At 34.7% G+C, this 24,766-nt stretch overlaps 1 protein-coding gene across 7 annotated transcripts in view; it reads left to right on the forward strand.

The window, feature by feature from the left end:
* The window catches only part of Dh31-R (Diuretic hormone 31 Receptor), a 102,534-nt gene that overhangs the window by 5,837 nt on the left and 71,931 nt on the right, over positions 1–24,766 (forward strand). For 6 of the 7 annotated variants that reach the window (XM_069040979.1, XM_069040982.1, XM_069040984.1 and 3 more), the window contains exon 2: positions 24,240–24,459. In XM_069040979.1, coding sequence (XP_068897080.1) covers positions 24,369–24,459 — 91 coding nt within the window. In that variant the 5' untranslated portion in view covers positions 24,240–24,368. Of the gene's footprint in view, positions 1–23,840; positions 24,183–24,239; positions 24,460–24,766 lie in introns of those variants that run through there. The other variant, XM_069040980.1, reaches the window with a different exon arrangement.

Below are 24,766 nucleotides of genomic sequence, written 5' to 3' on the forward strand. Positions count from 1 at the left end.
CGTTCGTGTTTTGTGTCTGTTTTGTTTCTGTTTCGTGTCTGTTTTCTGTTGTGTCCGTTTATTTATTAAAGAAACAGGTCTTAGTTCTTATAGGTTAAGAAGTTTTTATATGTCAACAAGATGTCTCAATTTCGATCACCAAATAAACGGCGTAAGTTGGATTTATGCTAACAGCAAGTAACAGTTTTTTATTAGTGCATATTTATAGCAAATTTCTCACAAGCCGAGAAAGAAATGATCGTTAAAGTATTTCGTGGGATCTCCAAGGATTTTGCCGAGTTAACCAAGACGGCTCAAATGGAAAAAACTGCAGATTATACTGGTATTGATTTCTGAGTTTTTTTTTTGTTGTATCACAGCTTAATTACTTTGTGTTGAAGGTTGTGGATTTCAATGGCGGCTTTTCCTTAGGGTCAATTGGTCAATGACCCTCCTAAAATATTCTAATCAAAATCACATAATTTTAATACAAATATTTTTTGTCTAACAGTCTCAAATTTAAAATCCTCAGCAATCTACATTCAGAACTAGTAATGCAATGCGCGCCCGCCCGCAAGCCGGGCCGTTACTCAGATTGACCCTACACAGCTCTAGTGGCTTATGGAGAAATGCATGTAAAGAAGAACAGTGACAGCAGATACCGAATTTCTTGAGTGCAAGTGAGAGTCACCTTTTACTCCTATACGGCTAATGTGGTCGACGGCCCGATAAATGTTTTGTTTCAACTGCGCATACGTAACTGCCACTGATCTCTGCCGTGAGTTTTTTAATTTACTGAAAATTGCATTCATGAATCTACTATCCAATAAGAAAGCTACGTTTATTGTTATAACCATGGATACATAAAATATTTCCGGAAAGAATTTTGACAACTCTAGGTGAAAAGAAAAATATTTCCAATATAACAAAAATAGCAACATTTTTATTCGAATTACTACATTTTTATAAATAAAAGTTGAATTTGTTGAGGAGTTAAAATTCTACAGTTTCGATATGTATTTTTAAAAAACTTTAGATACTTTTTGTCCTTCACTGATGGTTAATGTATTCATGCGATTTTCTTGACGAATATAAATAACTCTGCATAGATTCATATCCTGAAAATTCCATTTTGGTGCATTGCTGACAAAGCAATCGATTGATAACTTTGACAGCAATGCACTCAAACAAATTTTCGGATAGAATCTATGCATCGGGATACACACGCATAATGCATCTGTAAGTTTGGTTGCCTATCTCAAATGATTTGAATTGTTGACTTTAAAAAACATTGCCATTTTACATTGTATGTTCAGCGAGTAAAAAAAAGCAGTGCATAATATTGTGCAATGTGCATTATAGAGATCAGTGATAATAATTGCCTTCAGGACTTGCGGAGTTAAGTCACTGGAGTGTTTATTGTTTATGTGTAGTTGCAGTCCAAGTTGTGAATGTTGTGAAATTTTACTTTTATCAAAACAAAATGAGTGTTGTTGAGGAGATATTTGCGCTGAAGTCAGCTGGAACACTGAATTATGAACGGCGACTTGAAAAAAAGGAAATTGGGCGACCAAAACCAAAAATGGATTTGAAACAAACAACAAAGGATAGGGGTAAAGATATCCACAGATACTTTAAAGAATCGATGTACGATTTGTGCAACTGGATTTGCGGATGTAGTGTGAAAAATGCGTTTTTTTGCTATCCGTGTTTATTGTTTTCAACTGATCCCGTATGGGCTAAACATGGAGTAACCGATATTAAACATTTAAAAGACAAAATAAAAAAGCATGCGTCTTCCGCTGTGCATATAAATTGTTCAATGAGTTACTCCTGTTTAGGACGTGTTGACATAAGACAGCAACTTGACAGTGCGTATCGTAAATCAGTGCAGGACTTTAATGAATCGGTTTCTAAAAATAGGTATATTTTAAACAAAATAATTGATTGTGTTAAATTTTGCGGAGTCTTCGAACTTGCATTACGCGGTCATGACGAAAGTGACATGTCCAATAATCCTGGGATTTTTAGAGGCCTTATTGATTTTGTCTCTGAACTAGACTCAATATTTAAAGAGCATATGGAAAAAAGTACAGTATTTAAAGGAAAATCGAAAACAATTCAGAACCAAATTTTAGATTCAATGTTAGCCGTTATACAGCGTGTTTATAAATGTCTGTTATCACGTTGCCTTTGAAAAAAGCTAATTCTCTACAAAATCGTGAACTTGACTAGCAATGCACGTCAAAATAATTATACGTCAAGTAGACAGATTGTGAAAGATGGAATTCGAACAAAATAAATTCATTTTAGAGGCTTATTTTAGGAACGGTATAGATAACGATGGTGTCTGGGCATACTCTGTCGAGCCTTGTCTCGATCAATTCCGCATCAGATTTCCAGATTACCATTGTGACGATCATTGTCTACGTCAGAAAATCAGACGAACTTTAGAACGCATTCAGGAAACTAGGAGCGTCGTAAAAAGCAAGTCTTCAGGTAGACCACCAGTTGCTCAAGACATTGTGGAAGATATCCGCGAAAGAATTGAAGATAATCCAAACATTTCTTTTGCGGAGATTGGCACTTCAGTCTAAATCCACTGATCTGCTCCTCTGCTCTCGCTTGCTTTTCTGACCATTCGTATGTTCATCTGGTAACCCTAAGCTCTTCTAGGGTGCTATCATCCGGACCAGATTAATCCTGTTTTTTTTTTAGAGATGGTTCCTCCTCTAACCTTCATTCTTTTTCAACCTGGCTTAAATCTGACTGAAATCAAATCTGCCTGAAATGGATAAGTCTATTTCACGTTTACCTACCACTTATACTACGGCTATCACTTTATTGGTAAAAGGGTAAAACATTGATGGAATTGACATTTTGCACTGACATTTGTTGTCAGATTACACTTAACCTCAAATTTATTATAGTACTAGTTACCATTTGTATGAATCTAATTTCATGGCAAACCGCGATCACAGACATTTATAAACACCCTGTACAAACACATATAATACAGGAAATTGACCAGACAAATTTTGTGGCAATTCAAGTGGATGAGACCACAGATAGCTCCAATAAAACACAAATGATTTTTATCTTTCGATATGCATTGCATGGTATTGTGTATGAAAGGTTTTGGAAGTTTGTCAACCCTCCAGGTACCACAGCACAACATTTAACCGATGCAATAAAGGAAGAACTCAAATTATTAAAAATTAATGAAGCACCCCATAAATTGATTGGTCAAAGTTACGATGGAGCATCAGTTATGAGCGGTAAGCTGGGAGGAGTACAAATAAAAATTAAAGAAACATATCCAAATGCACACTTCATTCACTGTTATGCCCACCAACTTAATCTTATCCTCCAAAAAGCGGCGAGTCAACACAAACCGATAAAAATATTTTTTGCAAATTTACATGCATTTTCGTCTTTTTTCGGACGATCCCCAAAACGTACGGCGGTACTGGATAGGGTGGTTAAGGTGAGATTACCTAAAGCTGCACCCACTCGATGGGCTTTCAATACAAAGTGTGTTGAAACTGTACACAGTTATAAAGAAGATTTAGTACGTTGTTTGGAGCAAATCATTGATGAGGAGGAAGACGGTAACAATATAAATCAAGCAACTGGTTTAAAAAGACATTTGGAAGATGAACTTTTTTTATTTTGGTTAAATTTTTTCCATAAAATAATGCCTCATGTAGATATATTGTTCAAACAATTACAAATGCGAAATATTGATGTTATATTAGTCAAAAACTACATAATGTCTTTCAACAGCAATATTCAAAAAGTAAGAAGTGCTATTTTAAAATCAGAAGAACCAAGCACATCATCAGCGAATACGAGAAAAGCTAATGGAGAAGATTCTAAGCGACTAATTTCACTTGAAATTTGCGACATTATTATGTCTGAAATTGGTCATAGATTCGGATTCAATGATCATCTGATGATTTCACAGTTATTCCAGGCGGAGAAATTTGAAGAATACACAACCAATTTTCCCCAAAATATCTTAAATATGGTGAAGGCTAATTATGCTACAGTAAATATTTCTAAACTAAAATCAGAACTTGAAGTAATATATTGTCGTGAGGATTTTCGCAACAGTGCCGGTGCAGTCGCCATACTTCAACTTTTTATTAATATGAATTTGTCTGAAACATTTTCTGAAGCAGTGAAATTATTAAATATCTTATGTACACTACCCATGACGACCGTGGAAAGTGAGAGATGTTTTTCAACTTTGAAACGGGTAAAAACATTTTTACGCAATACAATGGGACAATCTAGACTTAGTGCCTTGTCTATGCTGAGCATCGAAAAAACACTTGTGAAGAACATTCCAAACTTCAACGAAAAGGTCATAGATCATTTTGCAGAACTGAAGGAGAGGAGAATTGACTTGAAATATAAGCACGTTTAAGGTATGTTTTATTTTGATGATATATCAATTTATTATAATTTTTTTTATTTTTATCAGTGTATCATCACATACAGCACGGCGCGTATTTTTGAAGATTTGTACACATGTATTTATATCTTTTTCGTATTAATTAAAATTCCAAAACCAAAATGACCCCCCTGGTTATTAACCCACGAGCCGCCACTGGTGGATTTAGAACCATTCAATGATACTTGGCAGAAGAAAAGAAGTGTGGGCAGTTACAGGCACCGAAGAAACCTGATAGGAAATGGATGAACATCAAAAATATCTCATTCGAAAAACAGTGCACACATTTTTCTCTGCAAACAGAATTCCTACAATTGATGCTGTGTACAGGGAAGTGCAAAACAATGAAGAAATTCCAAACATACATTGTTTTCAATTAACTGTAAACATTGAAATCTATGTTTATTTCAAATAGCACAAATAACGAAACAGAAAAAGCCTGTTAATAGAAAGAGAAGACATATCTCGGCGAAGAAGATATTGTTATTATTATTATTATTATTATTAATTTCATGCTCAACAGGAAAATCCCAATTAAAGAGCACGTATAATTCGACCTATACAAATTAAATATCCGACAAATCCAACGATTTTAACACTTCAATGCTACAGGAGAACAGATCAACAAGATCACCGACAGAGTTGGAAATATTGAGCATGTTGTTCAAATGAGAAAATTTAAGAAAATCCGTTCTTGGAGTTGATAAATAGAATAAGTTTTTACTACGAGTAGTAATAGAATGCTTACCAACACAAAAATTAATCTGACTGAGCAGAGAACAGCAGTCAATCAAGTTATGAAGGATTTTGTACAAGAACAATAAATTCATTAATTTATTGCGTTCAGATAAAGTTTTAAACGAGAAACGTTCTAATAAAATCTAATAATATTTACGGGAAATAAAAGAAATACGCCAAGAAGGGAGACCTTTTGTCTTGCAAGATACATGGTTATTAGAAATGATTGTAGTCGAAGCAGGCCATGTCCATGTTATGTAATTTTTTTTTAGATGAAAAGTGCGGTGTTGATTATTTTATTTTATTTTTTTTAATTAACGATTGAATCCAAAAGTATCGAGTTGTTTTGTACCCAATTTAACTCCTGTGTGTATAAAATAAAAATAAAAAATGTTGTACGTATAATATTTGTTATCAATTTTTCCACGAGTTGATTCATAAACTTTTTTGTTTACATTTTACAAATTATACAAAAATTAAATCATAAACATGAGTTTTAATCTGCAACCACAAATACTGATCCCCCTAGATAATATGCAACCAAAAATACTAACAATTCCTGCATCCTGCTAAAAATCTTAGCTATGTGATTCTACCTTTCGGAGATGCGCACGCACGCGCCTACCAGGAAAAAATAGACTTTAACATTTATATCCATGCCATGGACACGCCCACAACGGGCGGCTCGTGATAGACCGTAGGGGAACTGGTTAAATATTGGGTAATAATTCCGTTATTTCGCTTTTTTAGACGCTTTTTTTAAGGGATAATTTAATTATTAAATATTTCGTGTAATTGATAAATAAATCGTGACAAATACTTCAAATGACCTTACATTTGACTCGGTAGAGCCGCCTGTGGACACTTTTACTCCTAGGACTTCTACTCCGCTCAGAAAAAATGCCGTTTTTGCATTTGTACGTAGTTTTATTTTTATTACGTATTTTTGATTAATTGTACATGTGGCGATAATTGAATCATAAATTACAAAATATAAACAACTTTTCACTTTCAGCGGAAATTTATTATTTCGGCAACCGAGTATGTATTCTTAGAACCAGTTACCACATAATGAGGAGTTCCTTTTAATCTTCCACTAATTCAGTTATAATTCTCTCTTGTTATGTAAATATGATATTCCCAAAAATTGTTAAATAATAATAATTATTGCCATAATGATAAATTTTTCAAATGAAAATTCTAAGAAGTTTCTTAATCTTCTTTTTGTTCATTGGGGAAAATAAAGTGATGAATTATTTCCGTACACGTGCTAGTCAACAATATAAACAATCAGGATATATTTTGACTGTCTAATGCAGAATCGTGCCAGTTTTAAAACCTTTTTTTTAGCAAAAAAATTTTCATTTAAATTTTAATATGTATACAGGCTGATTCACGTAGCCAGTTCATTAGAAACTTTTTGATTTCCCAAAATCATATTAATATGAAAATTGGTAGTTGACTATAATCGACTACTCCAAGTTCAAATGAAATATTTTCAAAATGGCGGTACTTCCGGAAATACCGTAAATCGATGCCATCTTTGTTTTTTTAAATAGAAAGGCGCCATTTTGACTTCACATTTCGATTCTACGTTAACTTTTGAGTTTAATACGTCTTTTGGTCAATACTTATCTGTCATCGTTTTTGACCTATGTCATCTTTTTTGCAAAAAAGTGAGGTTGCAAGGCTTCATTAAAAAAATTGTAATTCCTGAACCGTCAGAAATGAATAATTTATTTTTACTTTACTGACTTGCCAAAGATTTGGCCGCTTTTCTGCGCTATCAACGACGTTTTTTTATGTTTCATACGCCTACTGCAATTTTTTAAAATTGATAATCAAAAAATGTCGAAAATTACAATTTCTGATACTAGATATAAATGTAAAATTAAATTTTAAGGCCACTTTTATTAACATTATGTATGCCTATTTGCAGCCGTTTAGGGGTAATTTCAATTTTTTAATAAAATATTCTTTTTTATAAGCAATTGTTTTATTTGAATTTTTATTCAAAAATAGCATTGCAATAAATATTAGATAACAACAAAACAATAAAAAACAAGCAAATTAACAAACAAATATTTTAATAAATCTTAATGTAAATGATTTCATTGAAAATATTTTTTTGGTAATTTGCTTATTTTTTATTATTTCGTTGTTATCTACTGTTTATTGCATATGCTTGTTAAATAAAAATTCAAATAAAACAATTGTTTGATAAAAAAAAGAATATTTTACACAAAAAATCGAAATTACGCCAAAACGGCTGGGAATAGGCATACACAATGTTAATAAAAGTAGGCTTAGAATTAAATTTTACATTTATATCTAGTGTCACAAATGGTGGTTGCCATTTAAAAAAATGAAGTTTTTAACATTTTTTGATTAGCAATTTTGAAAAATTTCAGTAGGCGTATGATACATAAAAAATTTTTCACTAATGGCGGAAAAGATCGACCAGGTCTTTAGGAATTCAACAAAAAAAAAAAAATCAATTATTTATTTCCGATGGTTCAAGAGTTATAAATTTGTTAATGAAGCCCTGCAATCTAGCTTTTTTGCAAAAAAGATGACATAGGTCAAAAACGATGACAGATAAGTGTTGACGAAAAGACGTTCTAAACTCAAAATTTAACGTAGAATCGAAATGTGAAGTCAAAATTATAGTGAACTACCAATTTTCATATTAATATGATTTGGGGAAATCAGAAAGTTTCTAATGAACGGGCTACGTGAATCAGCCTGTATATTTAGACATAAAAATGGAAGTAAACGCGGTTTCCTCGACAGCCACCCATCCAAACATCGACCACACTCGACGTTGCTTAACTTCACCGCTATTATTACTGTTACGATTAAAAAAAAAAACCCCATTTCAAGCAAATTTTTTTAAAATGACCGTGCAAGTGGTGCAAGACACTTAAAAAATGTGGCACCTTGTGCATGTAAGGACCAATTTGAAGAAAACGTGTAAAACTCCACTAAAACAATTACGAACACGACAATAAACTTTGTAATCGCACCCAAGGAAAACATAAAAGACCTAGCGTGTTTCAATTCACTTTAATTGCCATTTCTACAAATTATTTAGTGTCATTGTGTAAGTTCCAGAGGTGCATGCATGATAATTAAATTTATGCTTGACACAGAAAAGGGATCACTTCAGGCTTGAAATTTCAGAACAATGAACATAAACTATTTATTTGTGGAGTTGGCCTTTTGTAAATTTACTCGACAAACAAACATTTCTTCTGCTTTTCGTGTGCACAACTATTGGACTTTAAAGTTGATCGCATTATCGCCGAAACATCGGACCAATGTGCTCGGAAGCTGTTAGCTTTGCCGAATGCAAATATTGGCTCTGCTTCCAGGGCAGTGACTTCTAGCACCGAAGAAAATCGTCTGGAATTATATTTGCGATCATATTCCCATAATTGACAAATTATACCGATCGGTTCTTTATTCCGCGCACTGAAACGAGCTTTGGCAGGAAGGCGGTGCTTTCGAAGTATATTTGTTTTTCGATGTAGATGAATAGATAGATGATGATGTAGCTTTGATGAGCAAAATGGCGGAGAATTGCTCGTAAGATGCAGAAATCTCCAGCGACTTCATGCAAGAATGATCTTTTTTTTTTATTATTTGAACTCATCGATTTGGTTCGACGGATCGACAAACAGTGGAAGAACGAATCGGACCGTCTTTTATTATTTGTATTACTTGTTTTCGAACATTCATAAATAATTTATTTTCTGTTGTGGTTCCTGCATTCGGGACAAATTTAGTCGCAAATTTTATGAGAGATGGAACAATGTTTCAAACAATATATCTTTGTGGAGAATTTGACAGTTAATGATAAGAGTACAGATAATGTAATGTAGTAGTAATCAAATAATTATTAAGCGATAAAAAGCAGAGCAGAAAGTCTTTTTGTGCTTCGCCCAGTTGCCGACCTCAGCTTCGTCTCGGTCTCAATCTCTGGGCTTAGCACAAAAAGAGTCACTTCTACTCTTAATGATACAACTACTATCGGGCCTTCAAATAAATATATATTTAGAGTAGGCGTAGGCGACATTCTAATTCTGTGAACAGTGTAAAGTAATTTTTGTAGGTAACCAATTATTCTCCGGAGTTACACAGGTTACATGGTAAGCTTTTTCCCAATTTCATATTGTCATATTCCGTGGAGGGGGAATAGGGAAAATGCACTACAAAAATTAAAAATATTTTCTAACCTAATTTTATTTCGTTAAAATGTCAGACGTTTCTTGTGTCATTTTCTACGCTGGAAAAATGTTGCAAACAATTGAATTTCCATAGGTTCATCTAAATATAAATTTATTTGAAGGCCCGTTACTATTATTAATGAACGGTTTTAAAACTATAACAATAAATTTCTCTTTAAAGTCTTTCCCAACCCAATTTTAACTTGCAAATAGGAATCAATACGAAAATTATCCCCTTAATTTTTTTTAGATTTCTATTTGTTCGTCCATTATCTATTCTTCTTTATTGATAATGGTCCCGATAAACAGCGGACCGTCCTAACAACTTTAATTTTATTGTAGGTGATTTTGTCGCCGATAACTCCCAAAAAACTTTTATTGCCACCGCGACAGTTGTTGCCCCATCTCAGGCATTTTCCTCCGGAAAGATTTCCACGACGACCCTTGCAAAAGATTTTTATGAAGAAATACTGCCAGATCTGATTACAGTTACGAACGTCACCCGCATTATCCTGCGATTGTGGTTTTCCAGGACTCGCAAGGACATGATCCCAGTTTGGATGTACTAAAACAGCGAATTACAAGGCTCATAAAATCCGCACCAGCTCAATACAGACTGTACCAATTCAATTATTTGTTTTCCGCCATCTCAAATTTTCCGATTTAATTTTATTTATACAGCCGTCTATTTTTACACCGCAAGATGGGACTCTTCATCTGGTAAAATTAACCACATGTTGTCCACACCACAATCCATTATGCTCATTTTTCAATCTGAACGTTTCTCAAATTATGAAAAATCCACGGAAACGTTTCTCTCGTTCCACATTTTCCTTACTGATGTATTTTCTTTTAATTCTGTTAAAGAGTTAAAAGCGCCGGTCTTACAACTGTATAAAGTGGTTTCTCTTCTTTTCATGCGATTTATTAAACATCTGCCTGAAATATCCTCCCAGGGAAATTCATTTGGGAGTGAAATTAAAATCAGCAAAAAATACAAAAACGAACATGAGACATTTTATTCGCATGCTCATATTTTATTATTCAGGATAAAACCGCTTTAAGTGAAATGCCTCTAAGTATATGAGTAATGTATTCTGCATTAGACGAATAAATTTGTATTCAGCAAAGGAATGTTTTCGAGAGTTTAATACCGATAAAAGGGAGATTACGATTTCTCGCGGAAACACGATACGTTCCGGCAAAAATATTTCCCAAGAAAAATTCAAAACACATTTTTTCTCCAAACCTCACTAAAATATGACACTATACTGCTGGATTGATAATTCTAAAGTGTCGCTGGCATCTGACGAGCTCACGAGCGGCAGATAAAGTTATTATCTTCGCTGACGAGCGGCAGATAAAGTAAACTAAATACACTATTTATTAAAAACTGTTTTTCAAAGTTTCATTCATCCAAAACAATTAAAATCATGGACGCAATTACCAATCATCGTTCATTCAAAACAAAATTTGTTAAAACTGCACTAGTCGTTTTTAATTCGTTCACAAAAAATGCGATTTTATCACACATTTTGGATTTGCTTTTGTAACCACTTTACGTGACAGAGCTTAATGGACTCTTGATGGAAGTAAATTGGTCCAATTTATTAAATAAACTGTGTTCACACGACCTGTACCAAAGTAAAGTTGGAATCTGAATTAAATTCCAGAGACCAATGGAGAAACAACGATTAGCAAATTAATATGTAACAGAAAACGTGTAACACCGTCTGGATTTAAATCGACGGAACAGAGAGATAAGCGCGAGGCGAGCCCTCTACATAACGGCAAAGATTTATTGTCATAGCGCAGCTTTCTGATGTCCTATCGCCACAAAATAAGGCTCAAAACACAACTAAAAGTCCTCTCTTTACGACAAGCTTTGTTTAGAAAAAATCTACTTGTTAGTCTTTGAGTTAAGTGGATGCAAACACATATACAAAAAGACAATTTTATTTTTCTTGATTTATTTCAGCCTTGAGACACTTTCTTGTCATTTTTCTACTGTTCCATGGCAAGTAAAATAAATTTTATTGGTCCTTTTGGTGCTAGTTGCAATTGTTGTACGTCCTTTCTGGATGATATTTCCACAAGAGCAACAAACAGCGCCGTAATATCCAAATATTTACTTCGATGTTGTCCAAATAAATACGGAATAAATCCGTCCCCTCACCGGAATATTTTTAACTGGTCAGGTTTCAAAAGAATTTTTTTTTACGTGGGTGGGGACCATGCAGAGACTTTGCCGACACCCGAAACTGCAACAAAGAGTCCTCCGTCCAAACAAACCCAAAAATACGCATTTTTGTTCCGATAAACAAGAGTCAAAATGATGAAGTACGAGTTAAAATGTTGGATTATTTTGATAGGCGCGCCATTCATTATTGTGCCGAATTTAAAATAGGAATTTTCTTTCGGTATTTTTACAGATAATTGTGTTTACGTTACGTTTTAAAACAACGAAACAGCGAAAAGCACAGATGTTTATTAAAAACTTTATTTTCTTTTCGTTTTACTGTGAGGTTAATATTTCCCGTGCCGCTTTATTTTTCTTGTCCTTCCGCCCGCCTGTAATTGTTGCTAACATGCAAAAGTGCCACAGGGTGTTGTCGCAACAATACTTCGTTAATTTAATTACGCTGCGGCCGAAAATAGATACTTTCTTAATTGGACCATTTGCGGGGTTTCACCCAATTTGTGCTAATTTCCTCCACTTATTCCCAAACAGACAACTTATTGTTTAAAACACGACAGTGCCTGCAAATTATCAAATTAACTCTACGTGTTTGTTAATCAATTCATTTAATCATCCGAAACTTAATTAAAATGCACAAAATCGCGGCTCGTCATTAGCCCAGATTTGCACAATACAGGAAATCGGATCGGGAATGCTAAAGTGATCACTCGAAGTTACTAAGTTGCTCTAAGTTGCCATCAAAAGCTTGCGTTGTCAAAGTGTGTAATTTTCACATCAAAGATTACTTCAAAAGGTTTTTCTTGCTAAAGGAGGAAGCGCAGTGTAGACGGAAAAGTTGAAATAAATTTATGGGAAAACATCTAGGAACCATAAATAAATAATAATGAAGTATTGGCAGTGACCAATATTTTGAAGAAATTATATTGTCCATTTTGCTCTACGTACACTAACACAAAAATTACGCAAAAAACATCTATTAATTATCTATAAATATATTTATATACGTTATTCATTTTGATTACAATATGTTGCTGTTTTTTATTTTTTATGTAAATCGTCAGTTCCATTTTTATGTAAATTTTCTCATTATTATTTATCACATTGTAATATGCTTTTTTGTTTAGCGACCGTTGGGTCATGTTCATATTCATAACAAACAACAATATTAAAATATTCATTACCGTCAGAATGAGCAAACAATGTAGATATTATTCATATCTTTTTTTCATCTATATCATAGAAAATCTGTTTCTTCACTTTTCTTTAAATTTATTAATAAGTATTGTCAGTTATTCTTTTTCACAGGTTACTTCTTAATTTTCAGTAAACTTCTCTTTACGTTTAACAATTTGTTTGTTAATATTCAACGAATATTAGATGGACAAGATGACCATCTGAACAGTAACACAAAATGTGTGGCAATATTTGTAACAAGAGCTTGTCTGAATTAAATAATTAGGACAAAAAATAAAAGAGACACTTTTTTCATTCCCTCCCTACCCTCCGTAGGGAGAGTGGGATGCTATAGGATTCCCTAGCCCATTCAGATACACTGGAAATGATTCAGGATTAATACCGATGGATTCGAAAGGTTGGTGGTAGTTCCGACGGGTAGAGATGAAGTATCTGGGATGATATACGTTTTTTTCACATGTTAAAATCTAATGAAAAAAACCCATACGAGCTCTGGCGACTCTGGGATTCGAACCCAGTACTTCCCGACAGCAGAGTGGCGCTCTAAGCACATGGCCACAGTGTATCCCATTATTTACAAACTCCTTTAAAGAATTTAAACGTGACAGAAGATTTTGTAAGCATGCAGTCTTGGTCATTCAACCTCACTTGAATGAAAGAGATATGGAAGAGGAGGGACAGAATGGAAACAGAAAAGGGTGGCGGATAGAAAGAAAAATGTTATATTTTTTTAGAATTGTTACCTTTATTTTTATCCGAAAGCCCGTCGGGTAAATAAAGCACTATCTAACTTAAAAATATTCCATTGAGGACCCGACTCCAGATTTAATCCGCATTCGTAAATATTTAGACTACACGACAGTTATTTGTTATCTTTGGGAAAATATTCTAGACGTGCAACTGCAATTCCCGCTTTCTGCTTAACAGCCTTATAAAATAATAACGCAAACAATCAAGAGCACACTAAACCAAAATTAACCTGGGTTCGTACGAAATACGCAGTCTAAAAATTCCATTTCAGGTCTCTTGAGACGATTGAAATTTTCCGGTGGAGGAATAAAATATGATAACCGAAGTAATGGAAAATCGCCCCGGGCGGATTATTGTTTTCCTTTCGTTTACATCAGAAATGTGTTGTAATTTTATATGAAATTATTTGTTTACACGTTATTTAATTTCGCTGGAGATTATTATTTCGGAGCTGTTCAAAGGATTGTCCTGGGAGGATAATGGTGACATTACGACGGCCGACTGGGTTTCATTAAGTCAACAAGATTTCGTTTTACAAATCTTGGAAATCATTTATTCAGTCGGTTTTTGTTCCAAGACTGGTAACGCGCAGATTTCAAACAAAAGAACAATGCAAAATACATTTTTTAAGCACCCTTAATGAAAACGGTAATTTTACGGACGAACTTTTTCGGACGTTGGCCGTGGCGCCATCTGTTGGTCTGTTTAGTAAGTTAGCAACGAAACTGACAAGGCCGATAATTGTCCTGTCACCATAAATTATGTAAATAAGTAGATGTATTGCAAATAGTGAATTTCTAGTTTTGTTGGCAAGCTGATAACAAATAATAGAAAAAATTGATATACAGGGTGTTTGAAAATTGCTGGTACAAAAAAATACTGGTAAATGGTGATGGTGAGTTAAAGTCATTGGCAAAAAAAAAATTTAATAAAAGTCCCCTAGTTTTCGAGATAAAAATTACTAAAAATTGGGTTAAAATTGTTAGTACCATTGTTAGTTGCCAAAATCTTGCAAAAAAATATTTATTTTTCATATTGTTGTATAGTCCTTCATTATCACGCTTGGTTACCAAGGTTTAAAAAATACTGCCCCGCCTGAGGCGTAAAATAAGCTGGGATAGGGTTACTTTATCCCTTTTGTTTGTACTAGCAATTTTCAAACACCCTGTATTTGAAAAAAATACATAGATACAAAAAAAAATTGTAATTTTCCTGATGATCTCTTTTGCTTTGTAGTTCGTGCGGTCGCCTAAAAAATTGAATGTGCACCTCTCGGCTGCGCCTCGGCTACAAAACTCAGATTAGGACGAAACTAGTTCAAGTGTTTTGTTTTCCAAGCTTGGCTTACACAACATTTCCAAGTAGAAATTCTCTTTATGGTAGTCCCCAGCTATCCTTTTTCTCCAAGTGATTATTAAGAGGAGACCCCCAAGGTTCTACTATGGGTTCTTTATTAATCATGCCGAATAAAAATTTTGGTGGGTACACATTTGTAGCAGTAAATTTATCTGCAGTTAATAATAAATAACGGAAGGAAATGAGAAGATATCTCCTAACATAACGTGCAGAATTAATCTAGCGTATCTAAAATTAGATTAATGATCAAACATTTAGCTGGATATTCTATTTCTAAAATTATATTCCACAATCTCCAGATACAATAAATTGGAGATAATTTAAAGCACTGATTTCATATTATTAGAGAAAATAAAGCGCTAATAATTACCGTCAATCAATTGTTCAAATATTATCCTCGTTGTTGTTACCACAGTGTTAAAAACACAAGAACAATAAATTCAATGTTCACAATTTATTTTACTGGATTTGAACGATTATTTTTCTTTTTTAAACAAATTGCTTTCTATCAAACTGACTCCCCTCCCAGCTGCATTCAATAATGCACATTAACAACAAATCTGGCTCCGCAACACCCAAAATTTAATCAAATTATTTAAAGCACTTCTAGACCAAAATCCCAACTTAGAGAATAATGTGGCACTTTCCTGAAAGCCGTTTTTGCGATAATTACGGACACGAGGGTGCAGGGATATCGCAAAGCCCCTTAAATTCGTCAGATGAAAGTTAACGAGGATGTATTTCATCGAGCTTTTTTAAATATCAATTTCAAACTGATGGAGCTGATGGTTATTTATAACTGAAGTTCAGGCTTGTCACTGATAGGTGTGGTTCAAGTCTCAAAGGATCCTGCAATTTATTTCATCCGCAGGGTTTTATTTCAGCTCTGTCTCAATTTGCATTCTATGATTTCTAATGCGATTCTGATTACCTACTGAATGGGTATTGTTAACTTTGAACAACTTATAACACACGCAGGGGAAGTAAATTGTTTAAAAAAATATTGTTTTTAACAAAAATAAATTTTATGTCATTAAAGGATGTGCTAAAAACATTTCTTCGTTCCTTTTATGCAATGAGAGTCAAATTTTAAATACACTCATTTTGATAATTTTTTACCAAAAGGTTTCTTTATAGAAAGTTGTAAAATAAAACTATTGTGTTTGTAAAATAAAGACCAAACTTTCTTTGTTTCAATAAACAATAAATATTGTCTCAAAGTTGGCACTGAAAAGTCGATTATGAACCCACCACGGAATACGGATCTAACCTCACTTTTTGCGTTGTTTGTGTTTTTCACGGCCTCCTAGATTCATAAGAGACTCGTCTCTTATCCGGCCTGCCGCATTCGTAGTTCTAAGCATTATTTTTGTTTTATAGGGTGCGCCACAATACGGGGCTTATGTGTTGTACTGGTTGCCTGCCTTCCAGGAAATTATTGTTTTATAGACGTATTTTCAACATTTTTCATCAGTTTTAACGCACAAATACATCTGACACTTTTTCAAAATCTCAAATCAAAAACATTTTCTATGAACGGTAAATTTAATTTCAACAATTTTCTTTTTTATTATTTTTTTTTATTTGTCTGTGAGTGCAAGTTACAAAAATTTACAATGACAGGAAGTTCTAATTTTTAAATAAGTGTCTCACTCACATTTTACAATGAACAGGACCATGAATTAGTGGATTTCCCGAAAAATATGAGGCTAAGATATTCTTCAAAACAAAATTTATATTTTCCTTTGGAATGCTTGGTAGAATTTCTACTATTGAAATTATTGTCAATTGTAGTTTGCGAACGAGAAATTTGAATTTTAGCTTCTTCACTTGCAATGGGTTTAGGGTAGATTGTAAAGATTATAATAATGAAGATTTACAATAGTGGTAAGTTTATCCACCTGCTAGTTCCTAAAAAGGGATGCCGAATATCGGTAAAATGCAGATTGTTTGTCCTCCCTGGAATGAACTGCTCATAGTCGTACATCTTCATTATTATCTAAATGTTTAATCTACCCAAAACCCATTGCAAGTGAAGAACCTAAAATTCCAATTTCTCATTCCCAAACTATACTAGACCCACAAATTGATCATTGGGGTAACTTAGCCTTCCTCTATCTTAGTAATACATTAATTCCAATAAAGGGATTTTCTTTTTCGAATTTGGATCTCGTAAATGTGACAAGCAATAATCACACCCATGGATTGCCTCCGTTATTTTCATAATTAAGTAGCCACATAAAAAAGCCGTTGCCGCCGTCTCAATTTGAAAATTGGTATGTACTTGGCAAATAAGTAAATGGAGACAATTTTTCTAGTTTTTCCAGAGAACTATCTTGCAAGGTGACTGAAACATTTACATTGGTCCTTAAATTTTGGAATCTTGGTAAAATTTTACTACTTGCTTATTCTGCGGCACTCATGATATTACCAGTACGATCTCTCAGTCCTATCTTCCATGCCGCATTTAAAGTGATATCATTGGGTAGATTATGATAAGAAATGTTGACTTTATGTCATGAACTAATACAACATTTTTTCTTTGTTTGTGGCATTTTTTAAAGTTTCGACTGCACTTAGTTTTTGAAATTGACAATTTATTATATAAAATGTCATTATTCATACGTATTTTTAGTTGCATATACTAATATATGGGTCACATTAAAGCCGCTAGATGGACATACTATACGGGGAATTTTGAAAAACAGACATTTATCGAATGCGACAGGCCGGATAAGAGACGAGTCTCTTATTAATCTAGGAGGCCGTGGTATTTTTACTCTGCAAACTGACTGACGAGTGGTGCGTTCACAATCGACTCTTCAACGCCAACTTTGAGGAAAAATTAAAATGAACACCCGATATTTGAAAAGTACTCGTTTACATAATAAACGAGAACCGAGAAAGTAATTTAAAATTTTTGTCTGTGGCAGTAAAAGTAATTCAAAATTTTTGTCTGTGGCAGTATGAGGAATTCCAAAAAAAAATTCATATTTCATAATATCAGATATTATTAAATTTGCATAAAACTCATTTTGGCACTATATGAAAATTGAGTTATGCGCTCATATGCATCCTCATTATAACATAATGTGAATGCAATTTGTACGTTGCTATGCAACGTTCAAGTGAATTAACATCACATAATAATTATGTGCAGTGAATATGTTCCTAGAGTTTAATGAATCAAGTGCGATTAAAATGTCTGAAGGAAAATATATTAAATAATAAGACTTATAAGAAGAACAAAATTGAAAATTAGAAAACTCTAAAGACGGGAATAGAGTTGTGTTAATCGCTCATAATATGCAATAAAATTTTACGACCTACAACGAAATCGAGAAAACAGTACCTCTGATAATTTTTCACAAGTTTTACTTTACTTTAATTTCTTTATGGTCTTTATTAGTCTATTTTCTTCTTTTTTTAATTATGTTTCTTCTGTTCTGGCCCTTTTGACACGAGGGTGAAAATCGCCTAATCCCTCACACGCCGTTTTGCACGAGTCGTATTATCCAAAAAAATTCCTGTCTGAAAACATATTTGTTTTCACTTTGCAGTAACATTTTTCAGTGTTTGTTTTTCCGAAATTTTATTGTATCCCGCCCCCCGGTTTAAAGTTTAATGTTTTTACCGAGCAACAGCTAAACGGAGGCGTAACTCGAAAACCGAACTTGGCATAATTCCCAATTCCATCTCGCGGATTTCTTCCTGAGATATTTGCATTCTTTTTGCAGTATTTCCTTTGGTAAATACCGAAATGATCAAAATTCTAATTTATTCCGACAAAGTAAATTAAATTCTCGAAAGTGCAAGAGCACTTCCGCCACAAGATTAAGTTTTTCCGATCCGAATCTATCGGTTCCTTCGCCAACAAAAATAAATCGGAGGTTGTTTCTTCTCATCCACTGATTCCGCAGCAATTAAAATGACCGGCTGGAGGTTAAATCTCTGTCGATCGCCGAAGGAAAAGTCGAGTGCGAGTTTTTGCCTAGTCCGAAAATTCGCACAGGCAGTATTTAGCAAGATAATTCGTCGTTAATTGAGGCGTTAACTCGCCATGTACAATTCCGGCGTTGACAAAATCTCCTAAACATTTATTTTAATACGATTTAAAATTCTTTCGCAAGCCGTTAATCTGAATTTAGACCGGTCATAAATCAATCAAATTTCACTTTATGTTTGTGGATGCGAATTGGCATTCATTACACAAATTCTGAACGCCACTACATAGAAACATTTCGTGTTTGCATGTTGTTGACCTCCAATTAGAGTCGCGGGGTGTTTCAACACCCTTCAATTAATTTTTTAATTATCGAAGGAGCAGACTCGCCCAAATATTACCATAATACACTCTCCAACGCTGCTATTTTGGTCATCATCTCTACCACAATCTCTATTTTCTTTAGCTTTTTATTTTCACACATCAGGAAGCTGCGCAGTACGCCGAGAGTGTTGTGTAGTGAGCTCGCCTCCAGTATGTTTCTCTTCCGTCGATTCTAATCCAAGCGGCATGCGAATTTAATGAGCTATAAAAATGTTGTTCAGGTCATTGTCACGTAGAACTAACCCCAGTCACTATTATTTCATTGGCGCCTCCACCCCTAGAGGGTGTGGTGGATCGAATTAAATTAAATTCTACCCTTCACCCTACAAATTGTTTGTTCGGGTCAGGATAGGGTCTACTGGACTAATATTTAATTGCGCATTTGTAAAAACAATCATTTGACTATTTTCCTTAATAAAGACTCATTTTAAAAGACGGAATTCGTGATAAGCGCGCAACAACTGCAGCAAAATAACCATAAATGCATATTCACGACAGCTTTGAGCTTGTCCCGAGAGCTGTCAATTTAACACCACGTTAATAAACCAAGCAACACGTTAAATAAACGGAAATTATGTGATATTGAGTTGGCGATTGCGTCGAGCGGACAGAATGTGCTATTGATGAAAAATCAAATCATTCCAAAGTGGAAGACCAACTTGTTGTGTTAAATGGAAACCTTTCCAGTGGAATACTTTTTGACATTATTGAGAGCATGTGTTGGCATTATATCTCTAAATTGGGTTGTGTCAAATTTATTGTCTATATCAAATTCAATATCCTCTGAACAAGTTCTGTTCAGTGTCCATTCAACTGTCCCTTTTCCTATTAACTTTCGGTTTCGTGTTTCCAGCTTTGTATTTTTCTATCTAAATGCAATTCGGGTGAGCACCACACCGAAACATTTCCGTGCGGATACCCAAAACACTCTTTTATTTTTCGCAATAGTTTTGAATAAGCAAATTTTTATTTGTCTTTGTCCTAAAAAAATCCGCAGCTTATTGGATTTTAAGTTTTTTTCCATTCATTTCTTAGATATATTCCGTTTCTGAACTCGATGCCGGTAAGTCGTAAACCCGGGTTGTCATAAATCAATATTAATCACCGCTTAACACACGCACATGCTAATTTCTTTTGTCGGGAAGATACTTGCGCTCGACTCACGTTAACAAATTGGCCATCCTTGTTCTGAAACCTGTAAGACTGAGAAAACATGATGTTTGGAAGATGTCTGGTAAGGGAACAGGAAATCCAAAACATTTTTAATACGAGTACAATGGCCTAGTCCCTAGTACAATAAATTATTCGTGAAACGTTTTGGACGCACTGGAATCTGTCAGCGCTTCGCGCGTTTTATGGCTTACCGGCATCGAACTCAGAAACGGAGTATAGTGAGTGTAATTTAACATATTCTCTACGAGTTTTGGTTAGTCCAGCGAAAGACAAAAAATAAAATTAGGGACCAGACAGGTGCTGTCCAAAATACACGAAACAAGATAAACTGTAACCGTTTCTGTTTTTAACTCCCGAAGAAAATACATTTATCTAATGTACATTACGAGAAGGAAAAAACAGTCACGAACTTATCTCTGCAAATTTATGGCAGCTTTGACAGATTTATTGTACTAAAAAATCTAAATCACAGACACCAGTGTTGGACATTTTGCGATTATTACTTGATTTTAATTCGCAATGACAGTTTAGTAACTAGCTCATCATACGCCACGGATACATTTTCTTTTATAAAGGCATTGTCACTTTGCCCCCGGGAAATATTACTCGATAAATCAAATATACCTCGAACTAGTTCAAATAAGCCCCCGGTGTTATTATCATGTGCACAATGGCACAGCATGTACTGTATATATCTACAGCGAATCTTTAATCAATACTGGAATTAAAAGCTTACACTGATTTATGAAATTACCAAGGAAACAGCCATGAACTATGACAGTAGCAGTTACAAAGTGTTGAAGCCACCCACAATGAAAAATATAGCGGAAATTGCTTGGATAATACCGATCTGTGTTCATCTATTATAATTAAATCGAGCACAAAGCTCTGGTTATTATTCATGTTTCTTATACATCCCCTTTACATTGTGGTGTTTGTACAAAGCTATCAAACGTGGTTAAGGAAAAACGCACAATAGTAATGTCTGGTATCGTACACTGATTCAATAGAAATTTACATGCAAAGGTTAAATGGCAAAAACGTCATTTTATCTTGTGTGGGGAATATTTTAAAATGTTGAAAAAAAGGATACATCTTTCATTCTCCCCGAAGGGGGGCAGGCTGCTGAGGCTTTCCAGAGCTTTTTCAGGATGGATACGGTGAGGATTGGAAGGAAGGTGGTAGGTACTGAGAGGTTGATACTGACCCAGCATTCGCCTTATCTGTGATATGGGACATACCACGATGTGATGGTGTGGGGAAACTTCTGAAAAAAACCTACACCTGGTCAGGCGGCACCGGGGTTAGAACCCGGGACCTTCCGAATGTAAAGTGGCGCGCTAAGCGCTTGGCCACAGTACTCGGTTGAAACAATGGTCATTATAATGATAACAAAAACGGCGTAACCAGATCAGTTGTAACCGGCGAGTGGCGATTGGTCAGTTGACTCTAGGGGCGGTCCTACCTGGCAAAAACTTTGCTTATTTGCTGAATAATTCCAACATTAAATTCTTTAGCCCTTATCTTTCTTTGGTTTCACCTGAAAGTTTTATAGAACCGCACAATGTCAATGGAAAAATGTAATTCGTTTAAACAATAAAAATATCAACAATTACTTCTGCTCCTCTGGATAACATTACGTTCTGTGCCAATCACCGCCATATTAACCGCTATCGTTTTATTTAGCTGGTCCGCGAAGCATAAATGATTCATGGATGAATAAATTTGTTGTGTTTTTAATTCCCACGTTTTCTGTTCTCTGTTATTTAATGAAATTTGAAGTTAATTAGGGAGGTTTTCAATTTGCGTCATTGATGAGCCCAACAAATGCATTGTTGTATTTATACAGACTTAATTCTACCACGAGAAGAGTTTTCATTTTGTTGGAGAAAAAATTATCACAAAAATAAATTCAAAACCAATTACAATTATGAAAGCTTAAAAGAAAATAAACAATGGAGGGACACATCAGACACATCAGAAAAAATAAATTACAAAAATTTGCATCCATTGGTTTACTCGCTCAGTCAATTTGAGAGCGAATCAGATTTGTATAAAATATTCATAGATGTCTTTCAAACGTTCGAATTCCACAAAGCCCAACAAATGCGTTGAAATTATGAAAAATCAATAGCTCATACCTGTGAAAATATTTTTTCTTTTGGAAACATGGTAAATGCCTCCCTGAAGAGGTCTCGTCAGAAAACAAAGAAAATGTGTTGGTTCGAGAACGAGTTTTTCAAATACGCAAAAATTATTGTTTGCGATCTAGACGCGAAAGATTGATTGCTGCAGTGGTGGTTAATCCATTAGAAAAACTATAGTTAATTTTCCACCCCGATAAAAGTGGCGATAATCAGTACAGAAGCAAGGGGTGGCCTTGCTGCTGCGTTTTATCGATTTGCCACATATATTAAAGTAACGCATAAAATAATACAGTCTTTAGATAAACAACAACAATAAACAATGATGTTTATTATCCACGGCCGTGAGAAACGACTCATTACTCGACGGGTTGGGACCAATCACAAAATTACGTTTACAAGTCGCGATTTTTTATACGTCCTAGAATAGGAATTAACTCGCATGTAATGGCTGATACTCATTTGGATGATTACTCGGATGATTGCTGCTCGTCCCGCAAAGTCCATCCTCGTGAGTAATAGCTATCATTACACATTCATTGAATAATATACTATAATAAAACAAAAACTTCAATTTTGACTGCACCGGCCATCAAAATATGACAAAATGTAAGTTGTATTTTTTCCGGTAGAGCAAATAATAGTAGATTATATCATTAAGAGTAGAAGTGAGTCTTTTTGTGCCAAGCTCAAAGATTGAAGACCGAAACGAAGTCGGCATTTCAACTTTGAAGTGATTCGCCCGCTTGAAGATAAAAAATATTTTTAGTTGTTCACCGCGCTCCTGATTCCTCTTTATTTAATTTTGCACTTTTTGAGAACTCTGCCGTCAAAGAGTCGTGATCACATTTTTGAAAAATGGACCGTTTAGTATCAAGTTGCTGTTGTGTTTGTGAAATCCAATGTCAAAGTAACTTTTGATTAACTGGAGTTGTTTCTTGGATTAACAACTCTTTTGATCGAGGGTTTTCGGTCAGACTTTACAACCTTTCGACCCAACTTTAGATTAGCTAACACGCTGTTAGGCACGACTAGAATAATTTACTGCCGCCAGATATTCGAGAGATAAATGGAAAGTAAAATTCACTCTGTTTTTGGGAATATTGAAACTAACTGGCGTTCGTAAAAATATAGAAACTAGTGAAAGGTTGATTTCAATTCAGAGGTGGTGGTTTTCAAAAAAATATTATATGAGTCATCCACAACCCACTAGATTCACTTCACAACATTTCCCTTGTAGTTTCCTCGAACTAAGCAAAAAATTATTACATATTTTTTTTCTATTAAACACGTTGTCAGGACCACCCCTGTATGTTTTTAAAATATTTTTTGTCACATTACTTCTTCGCAAAAGCCGTTCTTAATTGATGACTCATTTATTTTCAAACAACCCTTGTCGACTTTCCAAGGGCAAGCAAAAATAATAACCGCACGATCAGCACAAATCGCAATAATCTAAAGAATTTTAAAGTTATCTGAACGCTTTTTATTGACGCAGAGTTTATCAGTTGAATTTATTTTTGGCCTATTTATTTTGAATGCATTAAACTTGACCTCTCCTTAATCAGCAACGCCATACTGCGAAAACGCATTAATATTCCCAATTGGGGCGAGTTGTCCTGCATGAAATACGGTTCGAGTTCGAGGCCCTGGGGTAGACTGATGCAACATGTGGTTCGTCCTGTTTCAGATAAAGGCGTGATGGAGGTCGCCACCCCCAGCATCGGCGGCGTACTCCTGCAGTAGCAGGAAGCGTCGAGATAAGCGGCGGTGCGATCGCTAGTGCGGTTGTGAATCTGACTGAGTACAAGTGTGAAAAATGGAGATCGAAATATCGCCGGAGGATGCGGCGGTCATCGCAGGACGAAAGCACCAGTGCGAGCTGTTGGAGAACGCGACGGAGCTTTCCGGTAAGTTGGGAGTTTCATTTACAATTACTGATCTAACTTTTATTTTACGATAACAATCGGAGTGACTCCGGGTGTGAAAGCACGTTTTCAGGGAGCGCTTATAAGTACAAAGCGAACTTTTAACAATAGTAACATTTTCCTGACACTTCGCACCAATAGAAAATCAAACGTCCTGAAATAATCCATTCATTGTTATCCTTTTAACATCGGCAGTCCAGTGATAGAATTGCAAATGGTGGGAAATTAAAGTGAGAAAGTTGGATTCAGTGGGTTCAAGCGAAACTCTTCGCAGTGTTGCACTGTTACG

The sequence above is a fragment of the Tenebrio molitor genome, chromosome 3 (assembly GCF_963966145.1).
Source record: "Tenebrio molitor chromosome 3, icTenMoli1.1, whole genome shotgun sequence".
In the NCBI taxonomy this organism is placed as follows: Eukaryota; Metazoa; Arthropoda; class Insecta; order Coleoptera; family Tenebrionidae; genus Tenebrio; species Tenebrio molitor.